The sequence below is a fragment of the Rhinoderma darwinii genome, chromosome 2 (genome assembly GCF_050947455.1).
Source record: "Rhinoderma darwinii isolate aRhiDar2 chromosome 2, aRhiDar2.hap1, whole genome shotgun sequence".
Taxonomy (NCBI): Eukaryota; Metazoa; Chordata; class Amphibia; order Anura; family Rhinodermatidae; genus Rhinoderma; species Rhinoderma darwinii.
In genome coordinates this window covers 235,728,421-235,756,278 of record NC_134688.1, presented here as the reverse complement: position 1 = coordinate 235,756,278, position 27,858 = coordinate 235,728,421, and the positions used below count along the sequence as shown (strand labels likewise).

Below are 27,858 nucleotides of genomic sequence, written 5' to 3'. Positions count from 1 at the left end.
GACATGGTGTCTAAAATATATTCTTTTAACCCCTTCCCGACCACCCCACGTAGATTAATGGGCTGCAGAGCTGGTCCTTGTGTCTGCAGCCCGTTAATCTACGTGTGCTCCTAACAGAGCACACAGGCGCTCCCCGCAGCCCGGCATCTCCCAGTACAGGCTGCTTCTAGCAGCCTTAGTACTGGGGGAAAACATCGGGTCGGATCACAGCGGTGATCTGAACCAATTAACCCCTTAATTGCGGCAGTCAACAGCGACCGCCGCATTTAAGTTGTTGTAGCAACATTGGCTCCCCGCTACGCGATTGTGGGGGCCGATTATTGCGGGGGGGCGATTGCTATGGCAACCGGAAGCCTAACAAAGGCTTCCGGTCTGCCATCTATTGAAGGTGATTACGTCCTCCGAGAGGCAGGACCTAATATGCCTCCTGTAAGTGTGAAACTGACAGGTATAATAACCTGCAATACATAAGAATTGCAGGGTATTATAACAACGATCCAACAATTGGATCTTCAAGTCCCTAGTAGGACTAAAAAAAAAAAGTTACAAAAAGTCCTTTATTAGAAAAAAAGAAACTATGCATAATTGGTATCGCCGCGTCCGTAACGGCCTGAACTATAAACATATAATGTCATTTATGTCGCACGGTGACTGCCATAAAAAAATAAATAAAAAAACGATACCAGAATAGCTCTATTTATTCAATTCAGCTCCCAAATAACTGCATAAATAGGGATCAAAAAGTCGCATGTACCCAAAAATTGTACCGATAAAAACTACAGTTTGTTCCGCAAACAACAAGCCCTCACACAGCTTTCCTGATGGAAAAAAAAAAGTTGTGGCTCTTAGAATATGGCGACACAAAAACAAAATAATTTTTTTAAAACCGTGATTTTATCGTGCAAACACCATAAAACATAAAAAATATACATATGGTATCGCCGTAATCGCATCGACCCACAGAATAAATGAAATATGTCATTTATAGCGCACGGTGAACGCCGTACAAAAAAAAAAGAATAAAAAACAATAGAAGTTTCGACGGCCTAATTACACTAAATTCAGCAATAAACCTATTGGATCAAAATGCTCACTATACCCCTAGACAAATTATTTTTAGGGCTGTAGTTTCCCAAATGGGGTCACTTCTGGGCGTTGTCCACTGTTTTGGTCCCTTATGGGCTTTGCAAATGCGACATGACACCCGAAAACAAATTGAGCTCCAAAAGCCAAATAGCGCTCCTTTGCTTCTGAGCCCTGCCGTGTGTCCAATCAGCCGTTTATTACCACATATGGGGTATTGCCGTAATCAGGAGAAATTGCTTTACAAATTTTGGGGTGCTTTTTCTTTATTGCTTGTAAAAATGTATAATTTCGAAGTTGTATTGAAAAAAATTTCGGTTTTCATTTTTACGCACTAATTCCACGAAATTCAGCAAAAAACCTTTGGGGTTAAAATACTCACTAAACTCCTTGATGAATTCCTTGAGGGGTGTAGTTTGCCAAATGGTATCTTTTTGGGGGTGTTTCCACTGTTTTGGCACTACAAGACCTCTTCAAACATGACATGGTGCCTAAAATATAGTCTAATAAAAAGGAGGCCCCAAAATCCACTAGGTGCTCCTTTGCTTCTGAGGCCTGTGTTTCAGTCCATTAGCGCACTATAGCCACATGTGGGATATTTCTAAAAACTGCAGAATCTTGGTAATAAATATTGAGTTGTGTATTTTTGTGTTACAGAAAAAAATGGATTCAAATGGATTTTCCGACAAAAAAAATAAATTTGTAAATTTCCCCTCTACTTTGCTTTCATTCCTGTGAAACACCTAGGGTTAAGAAACTTTCTAAATGCTGTATTGAATACTTTGAGGGGTGTCGTTTTTAAAATTGGATGACTTATGGGGGTTTCTAATATATAAGGCCCTCAAAGCCACTTCAGAACTGAACTGGTACCTATAAAAATAGGTTTTGGACATTTTCATGAAAATGTGAGAAATTGCTGCTAAAGTTCTAGGCCTTGTAACGTCCTAGAAAGATAAAATAATGTTCAAAAAACAATGCAAATATAAAGTAGACATATGGAATATGAGAAATAGTAACTATTTTGTGTGGTATTACGATCTGTTTTACAAGCAGATACATTTAAAATTAGAAAAATCATAATTTTTGCAAATTTTCTTTACATCTTGGGGTTTTTCACAAATAAGCAATGAATTTATTGACCACATTTTTCCACTAGCATAAAGTAAAATATGTCACGAGAAAACAATCTTGGAATTGCTTAGATAGGCAAAAGCATTCCAGAGTTATTACCACATAAATTGACACATGTCAGATTTGAAAAAATGGCGCTGGTCCTGAAGGCCAAAATGAGCTCGGTCCTGAAAGGGTTAAAAAGGAGGACCCAAAATCCACTATGATTCTGAGGCCTGTGTTTCAGTCCATTAGAACACTAAGGCCACATTTGGGATAGTTTTAAAAACTGCAGAATCTGGGCAATAAATATTGAGTTGCGTTTCTCTGGTAAAACTTTGTGTTACAGAAAAAATATATTGCAAATGAATTTCGCCCAAAAAAATGAAATTTGTGCATTTCCCCTCTACTTTACTTTAAAGAGGCTCTGTCACCAGATAAGTGCCCTATAATAATCTGATCGGCGCTGTAATGTAGATAACAGTGGTTTTTATTTTGAAAAACGATAATTTTTTAGCAAGTTGGGAACAATTTTAGATTTATGCTAATTAGTTTCTTCATGACCAACTGGGCGTGTTTTTACTTTTTACCAACTGGGCGTTGTGAAGAGGAGTGTATGACGCTGACCAATCATCATCATACACTTCTCATTGTTCCAGCCCATTGTTACAGTGTGAATGTGCAGTGAAAGAAGCAGGGCTGGAACAATGAGAAGTGTATGACACTGATTGGTCAGCGTCATATACTCCTTCACAACGCCCAGTTGTGAAGAGGAGCTGATACTATCAGTAATGCACAGATCGTGAACCTTAGCGTGCAACCAGCACTGAGTTTGCGCTAGTAGCCGGAGAGTTGGAGCCCCGCTATTCTCCGTTTTATATTGCCACACACTGACTGCATTCGCTGTATCATACTATGCCCATGTTCCCTAGTGCATAGAGTGAACAGCTTTGTAGCGGTCACTGCATATAGTGCCAGTCAGGAGCATCGATCCTAGGTCGGACTTTCCATCTCTGATTGTGAAGTCATTATTTAGCAGCATAATAGAATTTGAAGGGGGCACACTACACTTAATTCACTAGCACCACTTATCACTTTGTTTCTGTGTATAGTTCAGCATACATGCACATTTGTGGACAGATGCCACCACGATCTTCGTATGAACATAACACCCACTGCTACTGAGCGGATGATTTACTGTGTATATTTTTGACGTTTTGGTGCATTTCACAATAACATGGATCTCCTCATTGGTGGCGCCGCTATTCCAATCGGGACATCCTGGGAAGCAACATTTACATAGTTCAGTGACACTTCTGCACTGATCACTGGGGTACTATACACAAGTTTGGTGGTGCACACCAGGCAGTGAAGGTCACATAATACAATTGACAGTGGGTTAATTTGAGGAATAGCTTTCAAAATAGTCTAGGCTTACTTTTTTTTTTTTTCCCTCCAGACTTCCTACAGATGAATTACCCAGCATTTGATCTAAAGGAAAATGGTCAGGACTGGAAAGCGTGTGTGGCTGCGATTAACAGTACCATCCGAAGTCTTCGTCATGATCAGAAAAAGGCAACTTTGCAAACCTGGAAAAATACCTCTCTTGGCAGATAGATGCCATAGGCACAATTAATGTAACCATCTAATGCTGGCGCAATCTGGCATGAATTGATTGCTGTTTATTACGTTCTAGATGGTGCCGAGATGTGCCTTTGTCTACTGAAGTTTTTCTACTGACGGTTTTAATGACTACTTTGACATACCATCCAATACAAAAAAAGCGGAAACGTACTTTATGGTTTTTAGTTTTACAACATTTATGTCCGAAAAGTTTGTGATGGTTATTGTAGTTATCATATAAGGTATTTTCTTTTAAAAACAATTGGGCTTCATGCTAAAAAATATTCTTTTTTTTTTTAGAAAGTGTCACATTGCTTCTCTCATTACTATGGGCAACATAGATTTTTATTTTTTTTATAGAACATGTTTTATGCATTAAAGGGGTTTTCCAGGGATACAAAATTGTTGTACTAATACTCTGTCAAAATTAAATACCCTTCCTAATATTCATTGTGTCAAAAATCGGAACGCATTTGTTCCTATTCCCCCTACCTCTGGCCGGCTGAAAGTTCTGCTTTTCATTCTAGTGTTTTTTTTGTTGCTTTGACACACCCTTGTGCACGAGCGTTATGCAGACAGACCTGTGTCCATACATCACGGTCACAGGCCTGTCATTGAAGTATAAGCAGAAAATGAATAGCGCAGGCATTGACGACTCTGTGGACCAATAGGATGCCTCAGAACCAGGACTTCTGATGTATACCCGAGTTTGAGGCATCCTATTGGTCCACAGCCTCCTCAATGCCTGCTCCATTCGTTCTTTGATTATGCTTCAATGTGCTCCTTAATATAACTGCACTGCCTGCCGCAAAAATTATCTCCCTGGAAAACCCCTTTGTAGTGTATATATTAAATATTATTTATATTATTACTTTTGCCAGGGTTCACTAGCAGCCATATTGTTCATTGTAGGGCTGCTCCAATTCTGTGTAGTCTTCATTCTAAAAAAAAAGGTGCCACTAAGCATATATATGTTGCAGTGGCACCCAGTGCAGGACAAAACGTTTTTTAAATGTTTTAAATGCTATGGACAACTTTTGACATGGGAAAAATAATTTTTACATATGGTAGTGGTTACCTGAAGTTTTAAAAAAAAAAAGTTGCACTAAGATTTAGGCAGCAATCTTCATTCCTTCATTTATATTTAGGCCCTGTTCACATGGAGTTTTTTTTACGCGGAAACAGTGCCGGAAAACGCGCCAAAAAACGTCCAAAAACGATTGATTTCAATGGGAGGCAGAGAAAGCTTAAAAAGAAGCGACATGCCCGATCTTCGGGCGTTTACGTCTCTGACCTCCGATTGACATCATTGGGAGGCAGAGAAATCGTTTTTCGCTGCGTTTTTGCCCCAGGCGCTCAATGGCCGCGGGCGAAAAACACCATGAAAGACGCGGCAAACGGCGTACAGGCAGATCAAAATCTGCCTCAAAATTCCAGATGGAATTTTGAGGCATATTTTTTGCCTGCAAAAAAACTCAGTGTGAACAGGGCCTTAGACTACCTGGTATGCAGTTTATAAGCTACTCTAGTTTCAGACTTTTTTTTCCAGTGGACATGTTCTCCCATGCTGGTTGTGAGGTCTGTGTGTTCAGGATGCTACTGTATTCATTAGCTCTCATGTATCGGCACAGCTTTTTCTCTACACTAGCCTGTGTTATTCCCCCTCGGCTTTCCTCCCTATCTACACTCTGATACTGACAGCCTGTGTGATCTATCCTCCCTGAACGCTTGAAAGCTTTCCTCCCTCTCCTCTCTCTGTTCTACCATGTACAACCTCAGAGAGCAGATTACATCATCACGTCAGGAGAAGTGGACTGACGGATTTGAGTTAGAAACAGCAGCACCGCCAGTTATCTATAGGAGCTGCATAGAATGCAAAATGGTAGGACGTTTTTAATAAAGACTATTTAGAAAGTTGCTTATATTTAGATTTAGGAAAAAAATTAAATATAAAAAAGGGTCATTGCAAAGGTGTTTATATCTTTTAAACGTTATATTAATGGCTGCAATACAGAATATGGATTGCCTTTAATGGGATAGTGAATACATTAAGGATTCTGGACAAAGAAGCTTGTTCTATTCAGGCATGGGGAGGTAGAGGGGTACCCCTGCACATAGCAGCTGAAAAGAGTGGTCGCTTTGGCAGGTCTGGCAACATTGTACAGGTGCCCAATCACAGGAGGGTTCCCACTACTATTATCTTATTATTGGGGGGGGGGGGGGCCTGATGGGCAAGTGTTATCCAAAGTGGACAACCCTTTTTATTTTTGTACTCTAACACAAATGTCTGTCTTTAATATATAATACAAAAGCACTGTTAATATATCTGATATTCAAATTTCTCTGGCAAATCTCTTTTTTTTTTTTTATTCAAAGGTCCGCTTGTTACAAATGTTTGTAAAACGTGCTTTGGACTATATAGCTGGATTGTGGTGCAGTTATCGAAGTGATGAGTAGCGACAGTCATTCTTAATACTTAATACTAGGTTCTCTGTAATTCTGTATTGCAACAAGTGCCACTAGAGATTTGATTTTTTTTTTTTTTTTTTATGGAATGTTTTTTGCAGGAATTTTTTGTTTATTTTTAAATTAGAATTACTAAAGTCAATGGCCCACATTTATCTAAAGCGGTGTCATTTTAGCCAGTGTCTATAGGTCGGCTACTTTATTAGCCTATGTTGCGACAAATTCATAAATTCATGTGCCCTCTTCTGCTAAATGTCACAACACGTATCACTACCATTAATTTTTTTTCTCATTTGCCAAACCGTATACCACACCAACTTTTAAAAACGAATGTGCATGGTGCAAATGGCACTAAATTCTGCAAAAAATGGTCAATAAATATCTCAAAGGCAAATTAGACACGATTTTGGAGTAAAATGCGCCAAAGAATTGCGCGAATACATTGATAAATGTGGGCCAATGACACTCAATGGTGAATTTGTGCAAACAAGGTTGGCGATTAATGTCAATAGCAACCAATAAGATTATGGCTTTCATTTTTCTATAGTAGGTTAGAGAATAAAAGCAGCAATCTAATTGGATGCCATGGAGCACTAGTTTACCTAAATAAAGTCCTAATATGCCCAGAAACAATGCTTATGACACATTATGAAAGTATTTACTGTAATGTTCTAAATCCTGTGGTATTTGTATTTTACATTGTAATTTTTTATAATGGATTGAAGTCCAACATTTTCTTAAAGGAACTATATAATTGTTAACATGTTGTTGTATTTGTGTAACCAACACATAAACATATTATAGTGCTATATGTACTATTTCTAGAATACTGCAGGGATTTTTCATAGGTTTTTTTTATACTTGTAATCTCCAATGTTAGGAATATGTATCAAGTGAATTTTTAGAAACCTATTTTTAAATAACATGCATGATGAAGGGAAAAAAAACAGGCTGTGAAACCTTAAAGGGGTTGTTCAGGATCAACCAAACATGGCTGCTTTCTTTTAGAAACTCAGTGGGTTCTGTCTGGAATTGAAGATCTGCTCTATTAAAGGAATGTATTGTTTCCTAATTAAAACCAGTTAGTGAAACCATAATACTTTATTATTTGTTTTCCAATAAGTTTTTTTGTTTTTTTATTTATTGTAGATTTTTCATTATTACTGGATTATGGTGCAGCTATTTTGCTTTTAAAAGTATTTAGAGATATGCTTTACAGCAGGCACATGGACCATAGGAACCTGTGAACAGGAGGGGACCCCTTGACTTGTATGGACGGGTTTTCTAGGCATGCTCTGTGACCTGTGCTGTGGTCATTGTACAGGAAGGAATAAGAGGGAAGCTGTGTCATTCATCTAATGCCAATGGTGGATCCTACGTTCTCAATATATAGGTGTTAGCTTTCATTGTAATCCTGCCTGCGATGATAATGAGATGACTGCTGAAAAGTGATCTATATAGAACAGGACGTGTCGGCATATTGTGAAGCTTAGTGGCCAGAGTCAAAAATACAAGATTTTAGGATTTTTTTATTATATAAAATTAAAAAAGAAATCACCCAAAAATGTTATAAAATGTTTTAACCTTAAAGGGGTGTTCCCATCTTGACAAATATTCCTATAAAGATTAACAACATAAAATTAGGCTTTTTTGTAAATACCTTCCTTTTTTTAAAATGCTGTACTATGCAAGACATCCTGTCTCTATCTTACTGACAGCCCCTCTTTGTTTATTGCTCATTGCCTAGGGATCCGGCCACCACTGCTTCATCTAGCGGTGGCCGCGCCTGCGCTGTTCTAACTCTTTATTTTGCAGTGAGGATGGCCGGGATCTCGGGAACGGGCATAATAGAGCATGCACAGTAGCACCCTGCCTGACCACCTCCCGAGTTCTATTCAAGTCTATAGGGCGGCCCCCAGGCATGCCCTGGGGCCATCCTGTGCTCGGCACATCAGTATAGGCCAGCAGAGTTAGCTGAGCCCTTATCAGGACTAGATATGTAACATTGTCTGCTACATACTTATGCTACACAGCAGCATGGACTGACCGCTGTCCGTGGTGTAAGCTGCACATAAATTAGCTGTATAAGACTGCGTCCTGCTCGGTCTCCTATGCGCTCATCTGCTGTAAGGAAGCCAGCCCTGTATCTGCGCGGGCTGCTGTACTGCCAACAGGAGACAGAGCAGGACGCTGTCTCATACAGTTGATTTATGCACAGCTTACACCACGGACCCTATAGTCAGGGGCTCCTCCAGGACCAGAATTCCCAGCCAAAGTGTCGGAAATACACTCCTAGAAGGCGTCCCAATGGAGTTCGCTAAAGGGAGGGGGGGGTAGTAAAAACAACATTATCTAACGACGTCGGGAGCGCGCACTAACAGAGCAGAGCGGCTTGATGGACATCAAGCCGCTCACGCCCCCTTTTAGAAAATATAACCAGCACTAGCTGCATTATCTAGTTGAGGAAAAAGTGAGTTAGGAAATGATTATCCCCAAAATTTTTACAGCAATATATTTTTATTTATGATTAGGAAGTATTATAAAAAAATAAATAAAAATTACTCAACTTGGGAATAACCCTTTAAAGCTGCATTTAAAAAGGTCATTTTCTAAAGACACATTTTCTTTAAAGTGAATGGGGCTGAGTTCAATACCCCACACGACATGTGGACATGTGGCACGGTTTTTGGAAGAAAGCATCCAGGTATTTCTAATCTTGGACAACCCCCTTCAAAGAGGTTGGCCACTTTTGTATAAATATATTTAATGAAATTATATATTGTGAAGTTGTATGGATTACTAATATACCTTTATTTTAAATCTAACTTTATTCTGATAAATCTCTGAAAGCTCCTGTTGCTGTCCTCCCCATAAACAGTGCTTTATCTACTGGTCATGCCCTGCGGGGTCACCTGACCCAAATGTCCATGGTTCTATGCACTGTCCCGTTCTTTGGTTTCTACTGAGCATGTTCCAAATCACCTGTTCAGCGAATGCGTCTCAGCGGCGTTGTCATTTTAGCTTTTATTGCGCATGCACAGAATTTCCTGCCTGGCACAGTAGTAGCAGTACGTTTATAATAGACTTATTTTAAAAAGCACTGCTTCTACTGCGCTTGTGAAATAGAAGCTAATTGACGGCGGCACTGCGACGCACCTACTGGGCATGCGACAAACTGGGTAGCTTTCACAGAGCTATGGGCGTGTGGGTCAGGTGATTCCCCGCAGGGCATGATGCCGCATGGATGAGAAGTGACACAGAGAGAGCATGGTTTATGGGGAGTACCACAACAGGAAATATCAGAGATTCTGCAAAATGCAAAATAAAAGTATATTCGTAATCATTAGAACTTTTACCTCATATGTTTAAATATATTTATAAGAAAGTGGCCAACCATTTTAAGGCCTTGTACACACACGTGTAATATTCGTTGATTTTCCATTCTTTTCTTTTTTGTTGCTTATTCAAATACAAATCAAAGTGTGCAGGGTGCTGTGGAGCTTGGTCATCCAGTCATGTGTTGCAATGGGGGCAGATAGCTGTGTTTTTGGTCACTAATTTAAGACCACTGGCCAAGTTAGTAGGGCAAGTCTATGTTTATATTCCCAAAACATTTTATTTTATTGCTCCAATGCATCTAAATTGCAAAGTTGCTTACATTTTCAATTAGACTCCATTAGCAATCTTACAATTTTGTATCTATAGCTGCTATGCAGATCTGTTTTTTTAAGATAACAGACAGCAACCAGTCAGCCCCCCTCCCCCCCCCCTATTTCATGGTGCCGATGGTTTCCATGTCAGCCAGCAGCCTAACATAGGCCCCCAGGTCTGCCATCAGTATATGCCTATAAGGCCCTGAGGCTGGGTCTAATAGAATGCCTGTCAGTTTTACACTGACGAGCATAATACATTGCAATGCAGAAGTATTGCAGTATGTTAAGTGTTTAAAAATCACAAGTAGAAAAAAAACAAAAACTCACTTTGTTCCCTTTACAAAATGCATTTATAAAAAAAAAAGCTTCGCATAATTGCCATTTCCGTATCCGTAACAACCCAAACTATAAGAGTATGACGTTATTAAACCCACACAGTGAACGCCATCAAATATTAAATAAAAAACAATGCCAGAATTGCTGTTTTCTGTTCATCCTGCCTTTCAAAAAATGCGACTAAAAAGTAGTTTGTACGCCAAAATGGTACCAATAAATTCTAAGCCCTCATACGGCTACGTCGGTGGAAAAATAAAAAAAAGTTATGGCTCTGACAAAAACATATAATAAAAAAAAAAAAAAGGGTTTTTATTGTTCATATAAAAAAACAATATAAATTTGGTATAGCCATACTCGTAACAACCAAAAGAATAAAGAAATGCTATTTATAACACACGGTAAATGGCATAAATTTTAAGATTTTCAGGGTTTTTTTTTTTCCTTTACCCCCAAGAAAAGCTAATAAGTTTACCAATAAATTATATGTAGCCTAAAATTGTGCCATTACGAATACAACTCATCCTGCAAAAAAAAAGCAAGCCCTCACACGATGTCTACGGAAAAATAAAAAAATGGTGGCTTTTGAAATGCGACGATGAAAAGATGCGATATCACTGACACAAACGCGTTATTAAGGCCTGCAATAGGCTGGTCACTAGATGGTTAATAAAGAGTACTTGTAAAGTGGTTTCATTTTGCATTTTAGATGTCGCTAAGGTGGACGTTGCTTTTACTGGGAATCCTTAAAGGCTATCTAATTTAACCCCTTATTACTGAAAATGCTTTATCCAGAAAAGGAAATATGTGAAGTTCAAATCCCCCTCCCCCTTCTACCCTTACCCTCTAGGTCTCATTTGTGGATTTTTTTTTTTTGGTATCTGTCTTTCGAGAAGCACAAACTGATCCCAAAACAGGGAGAAAGATGAAGCCTCACAAAGGAAAACTTTCTCACATCCACTAAATTTGTTTAAAGAAAATAAAAAAATACCTGTGTTTAGGATCCTGAGGCTCTGTTCATGTTTGCTGACTATATTCGACATATGTTTGAAAAAGAAAAAAAAGGTGCCTATGCTGCATATGACTTCCATTATTAAAAAAAAGTAAATTAAAGTGTCAACTCTTAAACACAATTTTTTTTAACCTAAATAGGTTCAAAATTCTGTACGATTTTAATATATCCTTAAAGCGGATATGTCATAAATGTATGCTGCCTTGTCACTTAAAGGTCATCTGCTGTAGTTTCTGAGAATTTCGTAGTTATACTTGCGGCACACCTCCAGCGCTGCAAGCTTGAGTCCAAGTATATTCATGCTGCCCTCCGCTCTCCAGATGCTGAATGACACTTTTCTCCCTATGCACAGTAAGGGTATGTTCACACGGCGGGGGTCCGTAACGGCTGAAATTACGGGGATGTTTCAGCCTGAAAACATCCCCGTAATTTCAGCCGTACCGGCATGTGCAGGCGCTTGAACGCCGCGTCAATTACGGCCGTAATTAGCGCTGCTATTCATTGGAGTCAATGAATAGCGGCTCCAATTACGGCCAAAGAAGTGACAGGTCACTTCTTCTACGCGGGCGTCTATTTACGCGCCGTCATTTGACAGCGGCGCGTAAATTTACGCCTCGTGTGAACAGACAAACGTCTGCCCATTGCTTTCAATGGGCAGATGTTTGTCAGCGCTATTGAGGCGCTATTTTCGGGCGTAATTCGGGGCAAAAACGCCCGATTTACGTCCGTAAATAGGCCGTGTGAACATACCCTAATAGAGAGAAGTGTGTCAATCGGCGTCTGGGGGCAGCATGAATATACTTGGACTTAAGCTTGCCGCGCTCCGCAGGTATAACTACTAAATTCTCAGAAACTACGGCACATTACCTAATAAGTGACAGACGTCTGAAATCGGCGTTTCTGTCACTTCATTATATGTCCCTCAGACGTGTATCATAAACGTATGACCGATCCTCTTTAATAGGGGTCAGCCCAAATCCCTTGCATAGACATGGAGTGAAATGATAAACTGGCTGCCTGCTGCAGTATTCAGCAAGCTCCTATGCTCCCTCTAGTGGTCGTTGCAGGCAGTCAGGAGCTTATCAGATGTATACGCCGAACATACTTGGCAAACATAGTATGAACGCAGATTGGAGGGTAAACTAAACGGGAATTTCTTTTGTCATTAATTTTATATAATTGTTGTGAACTGGCGCATTTCCAATAAGTAATGTATAATAGTATAGCTATGTAAGGAACCCTCTTAACCCTTTGTGCTGGAAAGACCTGGCACGTTTTCAAGTGACATCACAAAGATATTTTAGGTCATTCTTTTTGTGACGGTTTTACCATATTAATAATTTTAGATTAGACAGACTTTTACTGCCTGTTACTATAATTTTATATTTGTAAAATAAGTTTAATAGATGGATGTTGTAGATCTAGTTTCCACCAAATCCTTGGACCATGCATCCAATTAACAAATAGACAAACTAAAAAAAATTAAAAACACTTTAGAGATTTACAGCCTACTCATTTCACATTGAAGATTCACTGTGTATGTCTTTTGTACTAACCTCCTAACTGAATGGGCTCACTATAAAACTAAAGTTGACTTCACCATGATGACATCACTTTATCACTGGGTATTCTAGCGATTACAATATATTATATTGTTATAAATACATGTATAACTTTGTAAGTCATGAATGAAGATGAACTATGGTTACTAATGTATAAATGAAATTATAAAAATGTATCCTTTAACTCCTATATGACAGGAGGATTTCTGACTAAGCAAATGTTCCTCACTCTGCATGCCTCAGGTTAATGGGATTTTCCCGGGACTTTGATATTGATTGCTTATCCTCAGGATAGGTAATCAATATCAGATCGGTGGAAGTCCGACTCTAATCCACCCCCACTGATCAGCTAACCGATAACTAGTGCCGCTTCATTGTTTACCAGGCGCACCGCCGTACATTTCGTATCGGCTGTGCCTGGTTTTACAGCTCAGTCCCATTTACTTGAATGGGAGAGAGCTCCAGTTCCAGGCACAGCCCGCTATCCTCCCATGATAGGATATTCCATCAATATCACTAGGATAGATCATCAATCTCAAAATCCCAGAAAGCCCCCTTTAAATTCTAATGCATACAACTGTATTAGGGATTTTAGAACCTGGAGGTCTCTTCCATGGATGCTTATGAAATCTGGGAGGATAAAAACAGTGTTTTAAGAGAATTGCCCAATATATGCTAAAACAATAGGGATAAACATATGGCATATAGTATAGGTTTGTCTGGAGGAAAAAAAAACGCTAAACTTTTACATTTCTAGAAAAACAATGGATCTGTTAGATTCTGTATATTTATTTTATGAATTTTAGTGGACCCTTAAAATTACTACATGGCCCGTGTACTTTGTACTGTGATCTGAACCGAAACTGTCCCTGATAACTGGCGACTGATGAGCATGGCGCTCCACTTAGGGTGGTTTCACACGCGGCAGATTTTGTGCTTGCTTGCAGAAACAACCCCATTCAGATAAATGGAACTGATTTAGGCTATGTTCACACATTCGATTTGTTGCAGATTTTGATTCAGATTTTTAAAGTGGATCCAGGAGAAAGAAGTAGAAGTTCCATTCATCTGAAAAAAAACAAAAAACAGAAATCCACGTACATGTTACAGAAACAACCACATTCAGATGAATGGAACGGATTTTCACCATTTGTGACTGCACACTTAGGCTGGGTTCCCACGTAGCGTAGACGCTGCGGAATTTCCGCAATGGAATTCTGTGAGGAAATTCCGCAGCATTTACAGTAGCAGCAAAGTGAATGAGATTTAGAAAAACTCATGCCCAGGCTGCAGAAAAAAAACACACAAAATTTGTGCGGAAAGTGTTCTGCGGTGCGTTTTTCAATTCCGCAGCGTGTCCGTTTATGCTGCATGTTCTATGCGGAGATGCTGCGTGTTTGGCCCATAGGCTTCAATGGGGAACAGAAATTCCGCAACAGATTTGTTGTGGTTTTTACAGCGTAAACACAGTAAAAAAAAAGCTGAAAATCCGAAAGTGCACATATACTTTGCTATAACCAATATTTAACGCTAAATCTGCAGGTAAAACCGTTGTGGAAAAAACGCAGCGTTTTCGCAGAAATATGAGCAGAAAAAACGCACTATTTATTGCAAATTTCTATCAGATTTACCGGAGTTTTTCTAGAGATTCTGCTGCAGAAAATCTGCAGCGTATCCTGTGTGTGGGAACATAGCCTTAAAGTTTATCTTCTGAATATAGTTGGTCTACTTCCCTTCCATAGAAACGTGTACTTCATTGCATTTTTTTTTATGCTAACTTTGATCTCGCTTTGGTTTGGATAATGTCTATTTTGCATCACATTGAAGCTTTATCAAATCACAAGGGATGGGTTGTAGATAAAATATGTTATAACGCAAAATGGATAAATAACAATATTTCTAAATGTTGTTCTGTGCAAAGGAAATTGATTCTTTGGTTCTATCCCAATTTCCAAGGAGTGGTCCTAATGCAGAAACAATATCTTATACCGGTTTCCACGTTACATATATATATGTATATATAGATCCTTCATATATAGGTTGTTTGTGACTTTCGTTATAGACCGGTTCGGCCCTGTTCACACTGATATTTTTTTTTACACGTGTCTTGACACGGAAACCGCGTCGGATAACGCGCCAAAATCTGGCCAAAAATGCCTCCCATTGATTTCAATGGGAGGCGCTTTTTTCCCGCAAGGGGAAAAAGCATTTTTCGTGGCGTTTTTGGCCGCGGGTGAAAAATGCGCAAAACGGGTGCAGGCAGATCAAAATCTGTCTCAAAATTCTGCCTGCAAAAAACTGTGAACAGGGCATTATACTGACTGCTTCTGAGCATCCTTTCTGACCTATGTATATGCAAAGAGGTGACATCTATACAAATTAGCAGGTGCTTGTTATACAATATTTGTGTTAAAGTGTAGCTAAACGTTCGACAAACTTCTGACATGTCAGAAGTTTGTATTGGTGGGGATCCGAGCACGGAGACCCCCACCAATCGCTAGAACGAAGCAGCTGAAGCGCTCGTGTGAGCGCTCAGCCACTTCATGTCTGTTCGGCTTTTTACAGAAAGCCAATGTATCGGAGTACGGGCTCATAGACTTTCTATTGAGTTCGTTCACCGATACATTTATTTCCGGAAAAAGATGAACAGACACGCAGCAGCTGAGCGCTCACACGAGCGCTTCAGCTGCTTCGTTCTAGCGATTGGTCGGGGGTCTCTGTGCTCGGACCCCCACCAATCCAAACTTCTGACATGTCACTATGACATGTCAGAAGTTTGTGAATCGGCCCTTAAAGTGTAGCTAAACGTTCGACAAGCAGTAATATTACACTATCCGGGCTAAATATCACCAAATTCCCGTAATGAAAGCTGCAAGTGTCACATGCAGAATACTGTTGCAGATTTTGGTTCAGATATAGCCTTGGATTTCAATCTTTGCATTGCAAGGAATAAAATCTGCTGTGAAAATACTGGGCAGTCAAAACTGCATTGAGAGAACAAGGCCTAACCAAGTTTTTCAGACACTGAAACTGAAGCATTACCAAAAACTTGCACCATTCTTTACCGTAAAGTGTAGTGCACTGGGCTGTAAAGATTATGCCAGTAATACCGGGCCAAAACCTTCTTGATTGGCATAGCAAATGAGCATATTAACAAATCTATAACTTTGAAACCAGTCTTAGGCCAGAGGTGGAGGATTTTTCCACTAAATTTAACGGTAAAACCAGATATAGAACGGTGATCACGGTTTTCCAAACCATCTGACTGTTTTTTTTGTTTAAGCATATTTTGGTTAAAAAAAAACAGTGTACAAAAAAAATCTGAAAAACCCTGTGTGAGAATGTGCTCTCTAGTTTTTCCCAACTATGTAAAGACAGAGCATGCAGTAACTTCTTGATTTAGTGTCTTCAGCTTGGACATTTCATGTGTAATATTGCTATACCTGTTACTGATGTACTTCTTATTTTTTGTCTATTGACTTCTAAGTCCTACACTATAAGCTTATGCAGAGGTGTGTTTTGTATCTTGGGTTTAGTGAAGTTCGATATGTTTCTAGTTTTAAATAACCCCTTTTTATCGTTTTTAGGAAATCTACGATGTCCCTCTCTTTACTATACTGTGTTGTATGTAAAATAAAATATACATTTTGTTACAAAATATAGTTTTATTTTACTGTTACACTAACCTGAAATATGCCCAGTTATATTGAACTATATAATAAACTATCTCAAATGATCCATGTTTTATAGCTGCTATATTTTTTAAGTAATTTATATACTTTACGATAACTAGATCAGATATGGATTTTATGGTGTTATTTTACATAATGTTTCGGCTATCTGTATCTTTGGCAATGGGTGAATGTGACCGAACGTAACTAATTTTCAACTGTAAATAAAGCTGTTCGGTATGAGCATTTTAACTAATGCATTATTGTTGTTTAAACTGTGAGGTCAAAGGACATTTTTACATATGTGAATATAACATAGCCACTACTTCTTCCTAAAGGAACACTAAGCTAGAAATTAAAACTGTTTTCCACGACCAGACAACTGATGACCTATCCCCGCACCGATTAGCCGCTCAGGCTGCCGGCGAGCGCCGGATGTTTTGAACAGTATGCAGTAGTTTGAGCCGAAAGCAGATGGCTCCGGTCACGGAATAGCGACCGAGCTGCAGTACTGCAACTCTGCTCCCAGTGGCGTAGCTATAGGGGTGGCAGAGGTCGCAAATGCGACCGGGCCCCGAAGCTAGGGGCCCGCGGCCCCCCACACCACATCAATAAAAAGTTACTATAGTAACTAGGGGACCCTGTTTCTATAGTAACTAGAGTACTTACCTTCCGGAGCGCAGCGGAGGTCCTGACATCACAGCACTATGCGCAGCGTATGACGTCACAACGCTATGCACCGCGCACAGCATCCTGATCCTGGATAGAGTCAGGACATCCGCTGCGGCTGAAGAGGAGGGTAAGATTAATATCTCTGTCTGCTGAAGCTGATTGACGGGGTCCGACTCCCGGCACCCTGCCAATCAGCTGTTTTGAAGGGGCCGCAGCGCTCGTACGACAGCTGCTTCCCCTTCATTCCAGTCACTTGCTCACACTGTGAATCCGTGTCGGCGATTCACAGTGTGAGCGAGTGAGGAAAATGAAGGGGAAGCAGCTCTCGTACGAGCGCTGGGGCCCCTTCAAAACAGCTGATTGTCGTGGTCCCGGGAGTCATCATAGTTATGTACGACGCTAGGAGTACCTGCCTCTCCGTGGAACTACTGTCCCGTACTGAAAACGGGACAGTAGTTCCACGGAGAGGGAGGGACTCCTAGCGTCGTCCATAACTATGATGCTAGGAGCCCGGCTCCCTGCAGTGTGTTCGGTCTGGGACTTGCGGCCGAAATACGTTCCGTTCTTTACAGATCGAGTATGCTCGTGTGAATCCAGCCTAATCTGGTGACAGAGCCTCTTTAAGGCCTAGTTCACACAGAGGAATTTTATTTTAATGGGAAGTCAGAGTTGGAATCGCGGCAAGGAAGAACATGCTGCTTTTTAATGTGCATGCGCCGCTCCCACACACCAAAACGGAGCTCGTTTGCAGAGCGAAATCCAGGGAGCCATTTTCTTGCGGACCGGAAGCCGCTGCCGGACAGTAAGATGACGACTTCCAGCCGCGGCTTCCGGCCATATGTTCAAGGAAGCGAAGGCGCAAGGAATAGGAGCGGAGGCAGCGGCGGTGGCAGGAGAAGGTAATTTATGTTCGTGTATGTGATGTGTGTATTATGTTCGTGTATGTTCATGTGATACTGTCTGCTGAGCACTGTATCTAATCCTCCTACACTGTGCAGTCGCTCAGAAAATGGCGGCACACAGTGTAGGAGGTTTGAAGATTCAAACCCCTCCTCCTGGCACTAGCCAGGAGAATGGAGGGGCGATTGTGTCCACCCCAAATAATCTCTAACACTAGAGAGAGAGAGCGTGTCCACCCCAAATTTGCAGCATACATCAATGAGGTTGCTTTACCACAGTGACCATGCTGCAATTTTGGGAACTGCTCCCTCTAGTGGCCAGCACATGGAAATGTTATAAATTAGAATCTAATTTATATTAATTCCTGACTTGTGAAAAAATTAAAACAATGTGTAATCGCTTAAATAATAATTGTTTAACTAAAGAAAAAAATAATAATTTTCTAGCGACACATTCCCTTTAAAAAGTAGTGTTTTTCGGTCACATTGAAGTGCTCTAAAAAAAGAGTCTGACAATACTTCATTATTGTACCCTCTAGCTCTCAATCTCTCCATCAATTCCATAGATTGTTCATTTTTGGAGAGCACAGGGAAAAGTGAGGAATGTGTAAATTTTATTTGCAAAGCATTGGACTTTGTATTGACTCACAATGCTTTTCATTTTGGGGCCCATTGGTTGGTGCAGCGAACCGGTACAGCGATGGGGACACCTGTCGCTCCAACATACACAAATTTTATTTCTAGCCATCTGGGAGGAAAAATACATATATAAAATAACCCATATATAAAATACATAAGATATTGGTCTAGATTTATTGATGACGTCATAATTGTATGGTCAGGTACCCCAAATACAGTTTGATCATTTTATTCAGTATATTAATACGAATGACTTAAATATGAAGTTTACTGTTAATTTTGGCGGTGCCAGTATAACGTTTCTAGATGTTAAAATTACAGTAGATGATAGAGGCTTACATACTAGTGGATTCTGTAAACCTACAGCTTCTAATGCACTTTTACACCATAACAGTTTCCAACCACCACATGTTAAAAGGTCACTACCCTATGGCCAATTTCTTAGGTTAAAACGAATAAATAGTGATCATGATGTATTTTTGGAACAATTTATGGAATTGATGGAGAGATTGAGAGCTAGAGGGTGCAATGAAGATGTATTGTAAGAATCCTTTTCTAGAGCACTTCAATGTGACCGAAATATACTACTTTTTTTAAAAAAGGAAGAAAGATAGAACTATGGGATTCGTAATTTTTTTCCAATATAGTCCAATAGCAGTAATAATCTCAATAATTCCACATACAAGGTAGGTAATGGGCTAGGTAAAGTCGCTACTGACTGACCTCCCTAAGTAATGGAAAGGCAACTCTATAATATATATAAACAGATCAGAAACAGAGTCTAATGCCAAATATGAAGGAATAACAAATCTTTATTGAATACATATAAAAACACATGTTAAAAAGGTAAATGAGGGGAGAGACTCTACATAGTACACACAGATAAGAACCAGATCCAGGTATATGATATATATTCATCTAGATGGACATATAGCTAGGATAAAGGGGCTATCAAAATGTAACATAGGTGTTTGAATACAGGCTGAAATGATAAGAACGGATAACAAGAGTAAGTTCCTTCTATAGCCAAAAACCCAAACAACTGGTCGTCCTAAATACCCCTTGAGGAAGCGATCATCGCGAAACGCGCGTCGGGGTCCGGGGTCCACACACAGACATCCAGACCATCAGGAAGACCATTATGGGTAAGACTATCTGAGTCACCAATTGTTTGGGTTTTTTGCTATAGAAGGAACTTACTCTTGTTATCCGTTCTTAACATTTCAGCCTGTACTCAACCACCTATGTTACATTTTGATAGCCCCTTTATCCTAGCTATATGTCCCTAATATAGGGTCTCTAGATGAATATATATCATATACCTGGATCTGGTTCTTATCTGTGTGTACTATGTAGAGTCTCTCCCCTCATTTACCTTTTTAACATGTATGTTTTTATATGTATTCAATAAAGATTTGTTATTCCTTCGTATTATTTGGCATTAGACTCTGTTTCTGATCTGTTTATATAGTCCAATAGCAGGCCTTATTAATAGTGCCATTAGGAAACGTCACATTATAGAGGCGGATGTAGATTTAGTAGAAAATACAAAAATCTGCGGGACGAATTAGTTAAGGGCCGCTTTTTGGATAAAAAAAAATCGATTGGTTGCGAGATATAGTCCCAGTAGGCAATCACAAATGTGGTAACTGTTCATTTTGTGGACAGATGAGCACTTGGAAAAAAGTTAGAATGGGTGCGATTAAAACACTGATTATGTTTTCAGTCCCATTTCAAACATCTTATTACGTGTAGATCCAACTTTTTAGTCTATGTGGTATTTTGCCCATGTAAATTTTTCTATATAGGAAAAACAATACTGCCAGTATTTAAACAGTTTCGTGAGCACATATATTCTATTGGCAAAGGAAAGGGATCTCCTAGATTAATAAATCATATACGAGAAGTACATGGGGGGGACCCAAAATGTATGTCCTTTGCGGGTGTACACCGTGTGTTCCCTCCATTCGATGGTAGTGATCGACACATAAAACAGTTATGCTGTGAAGCCAATTGGATAATCAGAATGGAGGCACTAGGACCTTTGGGTTTGAATGATAGAAATGATCGATCTGCTTTTTTTAAATAGATTAACAATTTCATACTGTTTCCACTCCGGTTAGTATTCTTTACACTTGGTTTTATCAATATTTAAGTTTAAATGTTTGTATTTTTGTCCACTGTTACAAGGAACGGAAGTTGTTGCTGATGCACAGCTAGGGGATTTAAGTGCGAGTGCACTCAATCCCAACGGGCCCTGAAAAAGCGACTAGAGGACGTGAAACGGTCGTAGGCCAGTTGTCTTGTCCGCGTCTCCCGTGTTATGCCTGCCTCTGTTTATTGAATTAAAAGCACCTTAGGAAAGCGTTGAATGCCGTGCAGTCTTTTTACTTTTTGCTGTGTATCTGTTTATGCCTTTCTTCTACGAGCACTGAGCACCATCAACTAAACGTGATTGTACCACAAGTCCCAGCAGGCACGCAATCCTTTGATGCCACAAGTGAAGTTAGTGCCAATCATTTACCCTCTAATTTTTTTAATTTACTATGAACACTGATTATGTTTTCAGTCCCATTTCATATTATTCATGTCTTTACAAGATTACATATAGCATTATTACCTATAGATGAGATCTTTATTAATGCATATGTGCACGTCTGCTATGTGTTTAACCCCTTCCCGCTTTGGCCACTTTTGACCTTCCTGACAGAGCCTCATTTTTCAAATCTGACATGTTTTGCTTTATGTGGTAATAACTTCGGAATGCTTTCACCTATCCAAGCGATTCTGAGATTGTTTTCTCGTAACACATTGGACTTTATGTTACTGGCAAAATTTGCTCGACACGTTCAGTATTTAATTGTGGAAAAACACCAAAATTTTATGAAACATTGCAAAAATTTGCACATTTTTCTAAATTTAAATGTATCTGCTTGTAAGACAGGCAGTTATACCACACAATTAACATCCCCCATGTGTCTACTTTACATTGGCATCGTCAAAAGGCTATTTTTACAGGGGCAGTTCAGTTGTGAAGTGGCTTTGAGGGCCTTATATATTAGAAACCCCAAATAAGTCACCCCATTTTAAAAACTTCACCCCTCAAAGTATTCAAAACAGCATTTAGAAAGTTTCTTAACCCTTTAGACATTTCACAGGAATTAAAGCAAAGTAGAGGTGAAATTTACAAATGTCCTTTTTTTTTTGTTGCAGAAATTCATTTTTAATCCATTTTTTTTTTGTAACACAGAAGGTTTTACCAGAGAAATGCAACTCAATATTTATTGCCCAGAGTCTGCAGTTTTTAGAAATATCCCACATGTGGTCTTAGTGTGCTAATGGACTGAAGCATCGTCCTCAGAAGCAAAGGAACACCTAGGGGATCTTAGGGCCTCCTTTTTATAATAGAATATATTTTAGGCACCATGTCAGGTTTGAAGGGCTCTTGCGGTGCCAAAACAGTGGAAATCCCCCAAAAGTGACCCAATTAGGGAAACTAGACCCCCTCAAGGAAATTATCTAGGGGTATAGAGAGCATTTTGACCCCAAAAGTTTATTGCATAAATTATTGGATGTAGGCCGTGAAAATTAAAATCTACATTCTTTCAAAGAACATGTAGGTTTAGCTATTTTTTTCTCATTTCCACAAGGACTAAAGGAGAAAAAGCCATTTGGCTTTTGGAGCTCAAATTTAGCAGGAATGGTTTGCAAAGCCCCCGAAGGGACAAAACAGTGGAAACCTCCCACAAGTGAAACCATTTTGGAAACTACACCCCTTGAGGAATTAATCTACGGGTGTAGTGAGCATTTTGACCCCACAGGGGTTTTATAGATTTTATTAGAATTGGGCAGTGAAAATAAAATCAATCCTTTTTCTTCAATAAGACATAGCTTTAGCTCAAAATGTTTAATTTCCTCAACAAATAAAGGAAAAAAATAACCACAACATTTGCAAAGCAACTTCTCTGGTGTACGGAAATACCCCATATGTGGTCATAAACTGCTGTTTGGGCACACGGCAAGGATCAGAAGAGAAGGAGCGCCATTTGGCTTTTGGAGTACAGATTTTGCTGGATTGGTTTCTGGTTGCTATGTCACATTTGCAAAGCCCCTGTGGGACTAAAACACTGGAAACCCCCCACAAGTGACTCCATTTTGGAAACTACACCCCTCAAAGTATTCACCTAGGGGTGTAGTGCGCATTTTAACCCTGCAGGTGTTTTGCAGAAATTAGTGTGCACTCGATGTTGCAGAGTGAAAATGGGATTTTTTACATAGATATGGTGGCACAAGCTGGGCACCACATATTGGCATAACAAGACTGCTCTCTAATTAATTATGCTGTGTTTCCCGGTTTTAGAAACACCTTACATGTAGCCCTAATCTTTTGCCTGGACTATCGACAGGGCTCAGGAGTGAGAGAGTACCATGAGAAATTGAGGCCTAATTTGGCAATTTACACAGTGTTGGTTCACAATTGCAGAGGCTCTGATGTGAAATAATAAAAGAAACCGCTGAGAATGACCCCATTTCGGAAATTACACCCCTCAAGGCATTTATTAAGGGGTGTAGTGAGCATTTTCACCCCACAGGTCTTTTCCATAAATGATTGCGCTGAGGATAGTGCAAAGTAGAAATTAAATTTTTTCCCTAGATGTGACATTTCAGTGGGAAATAGGTTATGCCCAGCTTATGCCACTGGAGACACACACCCCAAAAATTGTAAAAAGGGTTCTCCCAGGTATGGCAATGCCATATATGTGGAAGTAAACTGCTGTTTGGGTACGCTGTAGGACTCAGAAGGGAAGGTGCGCCATTTCGCTTTTGGAGCGTGGATTTTGCTTGGTAGTAGTTTTGTTTGGAGTTTTACTGGTATTTTAGTTTATCATGTGGGGCATATGCGAGCTGGGCAGAGTACATCAGGGGCATAGTCAGGTGGTATAATAATGGGGTAAACAATAAAATAATCCATAAATATTTGTTACGCTGTTAAGCAATCGTTTATGCATAGGCCAGTGTCGCACTGATAAATATCCTTTCTTATACCCTTTTGGTCCACACGCCGCACCTTTGCAGTTTGGGGAATTTTGCTGGGAAGTGTTGTCCTGGTATAATATGGGCACCCTCGCTTCCAGCAGATATGTTTGGGTCCTCCTCTTCCTGGTTCCCTAATTTTAGGTCCTTGATAAATCGCCACTTGAAACAGAAGAAATGTTCCCCTCGGGCCGGCACAACTGCATATTTTTCTTTCCTGAATTATTGGAGCCTTAACTAATTTTATTTTTTCATAAACGTAGTGGTATGAGGGCTTTTTTTTGCAGGATGAGATGTAGTTATTATTGGTACCATTTATGGGGAACATGCAACTTTTTGATCACTTGTTATCTTTTTTTTTTGGGAGACAAGGTGATCAAAAAAAAACATCAATTCTGCCATATTTTTTTAGTTTTTTTTTATACAGCGTTCACCACACGTCATAAATTACATGTTCCCTTTATTCTGCGGATCAGTGCGATTCTGGTGATACCAAATTTATAGAACTTTTTTATGTTTTACAACATTTTGCACAATAAAATTACTTTTGTAAAAAGAATGTATTTTTTCTGTCGCCAAGTTGTAAGAGCCATAACTTTTTATTTTTTTAGTCGACGGAGCTGTATGAGGGCTTGTTTTTTGCAAGACGAGCTATAGTTTTTATAGGTACCATTTTTGGATACATTAGATGTTTTGATCACTTTTTATTTCAATTTTTGGAAGACAAAGTAACAAAAAAAAAGCAATTCTGGCATTGTTTTTTAGTTGTTTTTTTTACGGCGTTCACTGCGCGGGACAAATAACATAATATTTTTATAGTTCAGGTCGTTACAGACGCGGCGATACCAAATATGTATGGCTTTATTATTTTTTTTCCAGTAATACATTACTTGATAAGGGAAAAAGGGCGATCGTGTTTTATGTTATTACTTGAAACTGTTATTTTATGTTTTACAACTTTTATTTTTACTTTTTTTTTACACTTTTTCTTTAGTCCCACTAGGGTCTCGAAGGTCCAACTGTTTGATTGATGTTCTAATACATTCCACTACCCATTGTTAGGCCTCCTGTTGCCATAGTAGCAGTTGGCAGCCTTGCCATCACATGGCAGGCTGCCGATTTGCTACAAATCACTTTGATGCAGCGATTGCATTGGATCGCTGCATCGAAGGAGTTAATGGCAGGAATCGGAGCTAGCTCTGGTTCCCGCCGATAAAGCGGGGTGTCCGCTGTAGCATACAGCGGGCACCCACTGCTGATGATGCCGGCTCAGCTTCTGAGCCGGTGCCATTTTGCTGAAGGTACCGGAAGTCTTTTAGGCCCCACTAGCGAGCGGGGCATAGGAGGCTTCTGTTGCTGGCAGACCGGAAAGTAAGTATTAGGCCTCCGATTGCCATTGCAGCCACCGGCAACCCAGCGGTGACGTTGCTGGGGTACCGGTGGCTAAAAACGCCTTACATGCTGCGATCTCTATTGAACGCAGCATCTGAGGGGTTAATCGGCCGGATCAGATGCTAATACCTCAGGGTGCCAGCTGTAATATACAGCTGGCATCCGGCAGTGATGGTGCGGGCTCAGCTCCTGAGCCCGCACCATCACCGCAACGTAATGGTACTGTACATTGCGGGAAGCCCTGCCCGACAGCGCCGTATATATACGGCGGATGACGGGAAGGGGTAAAGGGTTGATGCACACGCCATATTTCAGCAGTGGACAAGCTCTGAGTTGTGCTGAGACATAATACAGAACCCACAGCAGTCTATGGGGTCATACTGTACTTCAGTATACCTCCAATTTCATACAGGAGCATAAGGAGGATGCCATAAGGAAGAATTATATGGCAGTACATGGAGTGCCTATAGCTCCATAATGTGAAACCTGTGGGGACTCCATATGGCACCACAGAGTGCATGCACATAACCCAGCCTTGTGCATGAGGCTGAAACAGTGGGGTTTTGTTTGTTTATTATATAAATTGATATTGATATTTTAGTGAGCCCAAAGTATGGATTATTTATTATCAATCTAAAGTTCTCAAAACCTTCCAGCCAGTGGAGTAACATGACAAATGCTTCCAAGTTTCCATAAATGACACTTTGTTTTTTTTTTTTATAGCTGCTTTCTGTTAATATTTTGTAATATTTTTGCCAAATACAAAATAATTTTTATACGGTTTGCATTAAGTATAAGACAGAATAACTCAGATGTTATAAATTGCAGAAATTCATCATATGGAATACTGGACGGCTGTCAAGACTGCAGATGGATTGAACAATCCAAGAAAGCATAGACTTTTCTGCTTGCCAAAAGCTTATTTACAGCTGTAAATACACAATGACATTAAATAGCATAATTAAACATCTCCATGGCAATGTGGGAGGACTAGCAATGGCAAACATGCAGTACTATTTCATACAGACTAAGAGCTTTTTGCATTTGTTGCCAAGCATTGTTATACGATTAGCTTTGTAAACTGCTCTCGTTTCCTTTGGATGTGAGATTTTATACTGATGAAGTCTTGATCAGCATGATAAACGTCCATCTGGTGTTGGCTCTTGCTGTCAAAAATTGGCAGAATTCTGTAGATTATTGTAAAACATATTTTGTTACAGTATCAGCTTGTAATTTATTTTTCAAACCCGTTAGGTCATGTGTTTTTAATGTGTTCCTGCTAACTTTTTATTTACCCAGTTATTGGAAAAGGGTGCACAAACATCTGTTAAAAGTTAAGTAAGACTTGGTTCTATTAAGCAAGCGTTCATACATTTTGTACATACCACAACACTTTGTGATAAAGATAATAGAGGAGCCAGTCAGTCGTGGGCAACATAGTTACTGGCCTCCGCACTTTTTACCATAATGATCTCCTCCCACAATCATAAGTTAAGTCCAAATGTGTAATCCATGTTAGATCTTGTAAACATATTCTACAAAGTAATACTTAAATAAGCTAAACAAAGAAAATGCACATAAAAAATAAAAGGATACCCCAGCACTTCCTCCCTTTAACTCTTCCTCTCTTTTTGATCCTTCTTTTGACCCATTTTACAATTTAAAACGAAGAAATATTGAAAGAATTCTTCCCTGTGTGTCCCAGGAGCTCGGCCACGTCCCCTCCTCACAGTCCTGTGTATTTCTGTATGGCTGGATTCATACATCGTGTGTGTTTGTTGCAGATTTTTGTGCCAAAGCTAGAACTTGTGCAACTCTGGGTAAAAGGTTTAACAGACGGAGTCCGTATGGTTCAAGGAGCTTTTATTTTATTGGTCTCCAATATTTATAATGTGTTCGAGGCATATAGATCCCTTCCTCAGATAAAAGGGGCACGACCTAACAAATAATGTTATCATTACAAACTGTCCTCTGTGGTTCTGTGCCACCTTTTATTCATTTCAGTTAACCTTTACTTTTAGCATATGCCTGGCAGGTATACATCTGAATACTTTTTTTTTTCTTTCTGTATTGAAAAGCATGGACTTTAGGATTTTTCAAAACAAAAGGGACACTAAAAAAAAAGTGTATATGTAAAGGTGTACTTTTTTTTAAAATATAGTTAATAATAGCAGAGGCTTACAAAGTAATGGTATATCAGTTTTCATAGTATATGTTCGAATGCATCTAAAAAAAAAAAAAAGAAATAATCACTTCCCTGGATTTTTGACAGATTCTTTTGACAGTTCTCTTTTAAAAAGGTATACGTCTGAAAATGGGCTCAAACATTGTGGGAAACTAGCAGTAGGCGGAATTCACACACTGCTTTTTTAGGGGAAAACTGCACCTTTTTTTTTTTATAGGCTGCGTGTTTCCTTGTGCTTTTTTACATGTTTTTTTTGTTAGCTGGAAGTCAATAGGGAAATATTAGCATTTCATAGATACGTTTATTGTATTCCATATCTGTATTTTTTTGTACTTTTATATTAATTAATTCATAATTGATTATGACTCTGTGAGTCCTTATATACCTATCATTGTTTGTGGTTTTACATGCTTGAGAAAGGTCCTGTTGGACTGAAACGTCGCATTGGGTGAATAAAGCTCCCACTTGATGTGCTGCCTTGCATTTCTTTCTTTGTCTATATCAAGGGAACTTGGATCAAGTCC

The 27,858-nt window shown here is 39.5% G+C and overlaps 1 protein-coding gene and 1 long non-coding RNA gene across 2 annotated transcripts in view; one reads left to right on the top strand and one right to left on the bottom strand.

Annotated features, from left to right (window-relative positions):
- The window catches only part of BEND2 (BEN domain containing 2), a 92,482-nt gene extending 80,809 nt beyond the window's left edge, over positions 1-11,673 (top strand). The window contains exon 11 of the mRNA XM_075852967.1: positions 3,653-11,673. Coding sequence (XP_075709082.1) covers positions 3,653-3,810 — 158 coding nt within the window. The 3' untranslated portion in view covers positions 3,811-11,673. The remainder of the gene's footprint in view (positions 1-3,652) is intronic.
- Positions 1-27,858, bottom strand: part of LOC142742823 (uncharacterized) — a 107,474-nt gene that overhangs the window by 58,848 nt on the left and 20,768 nt on the right. The window lies entirely within an intron of this gene.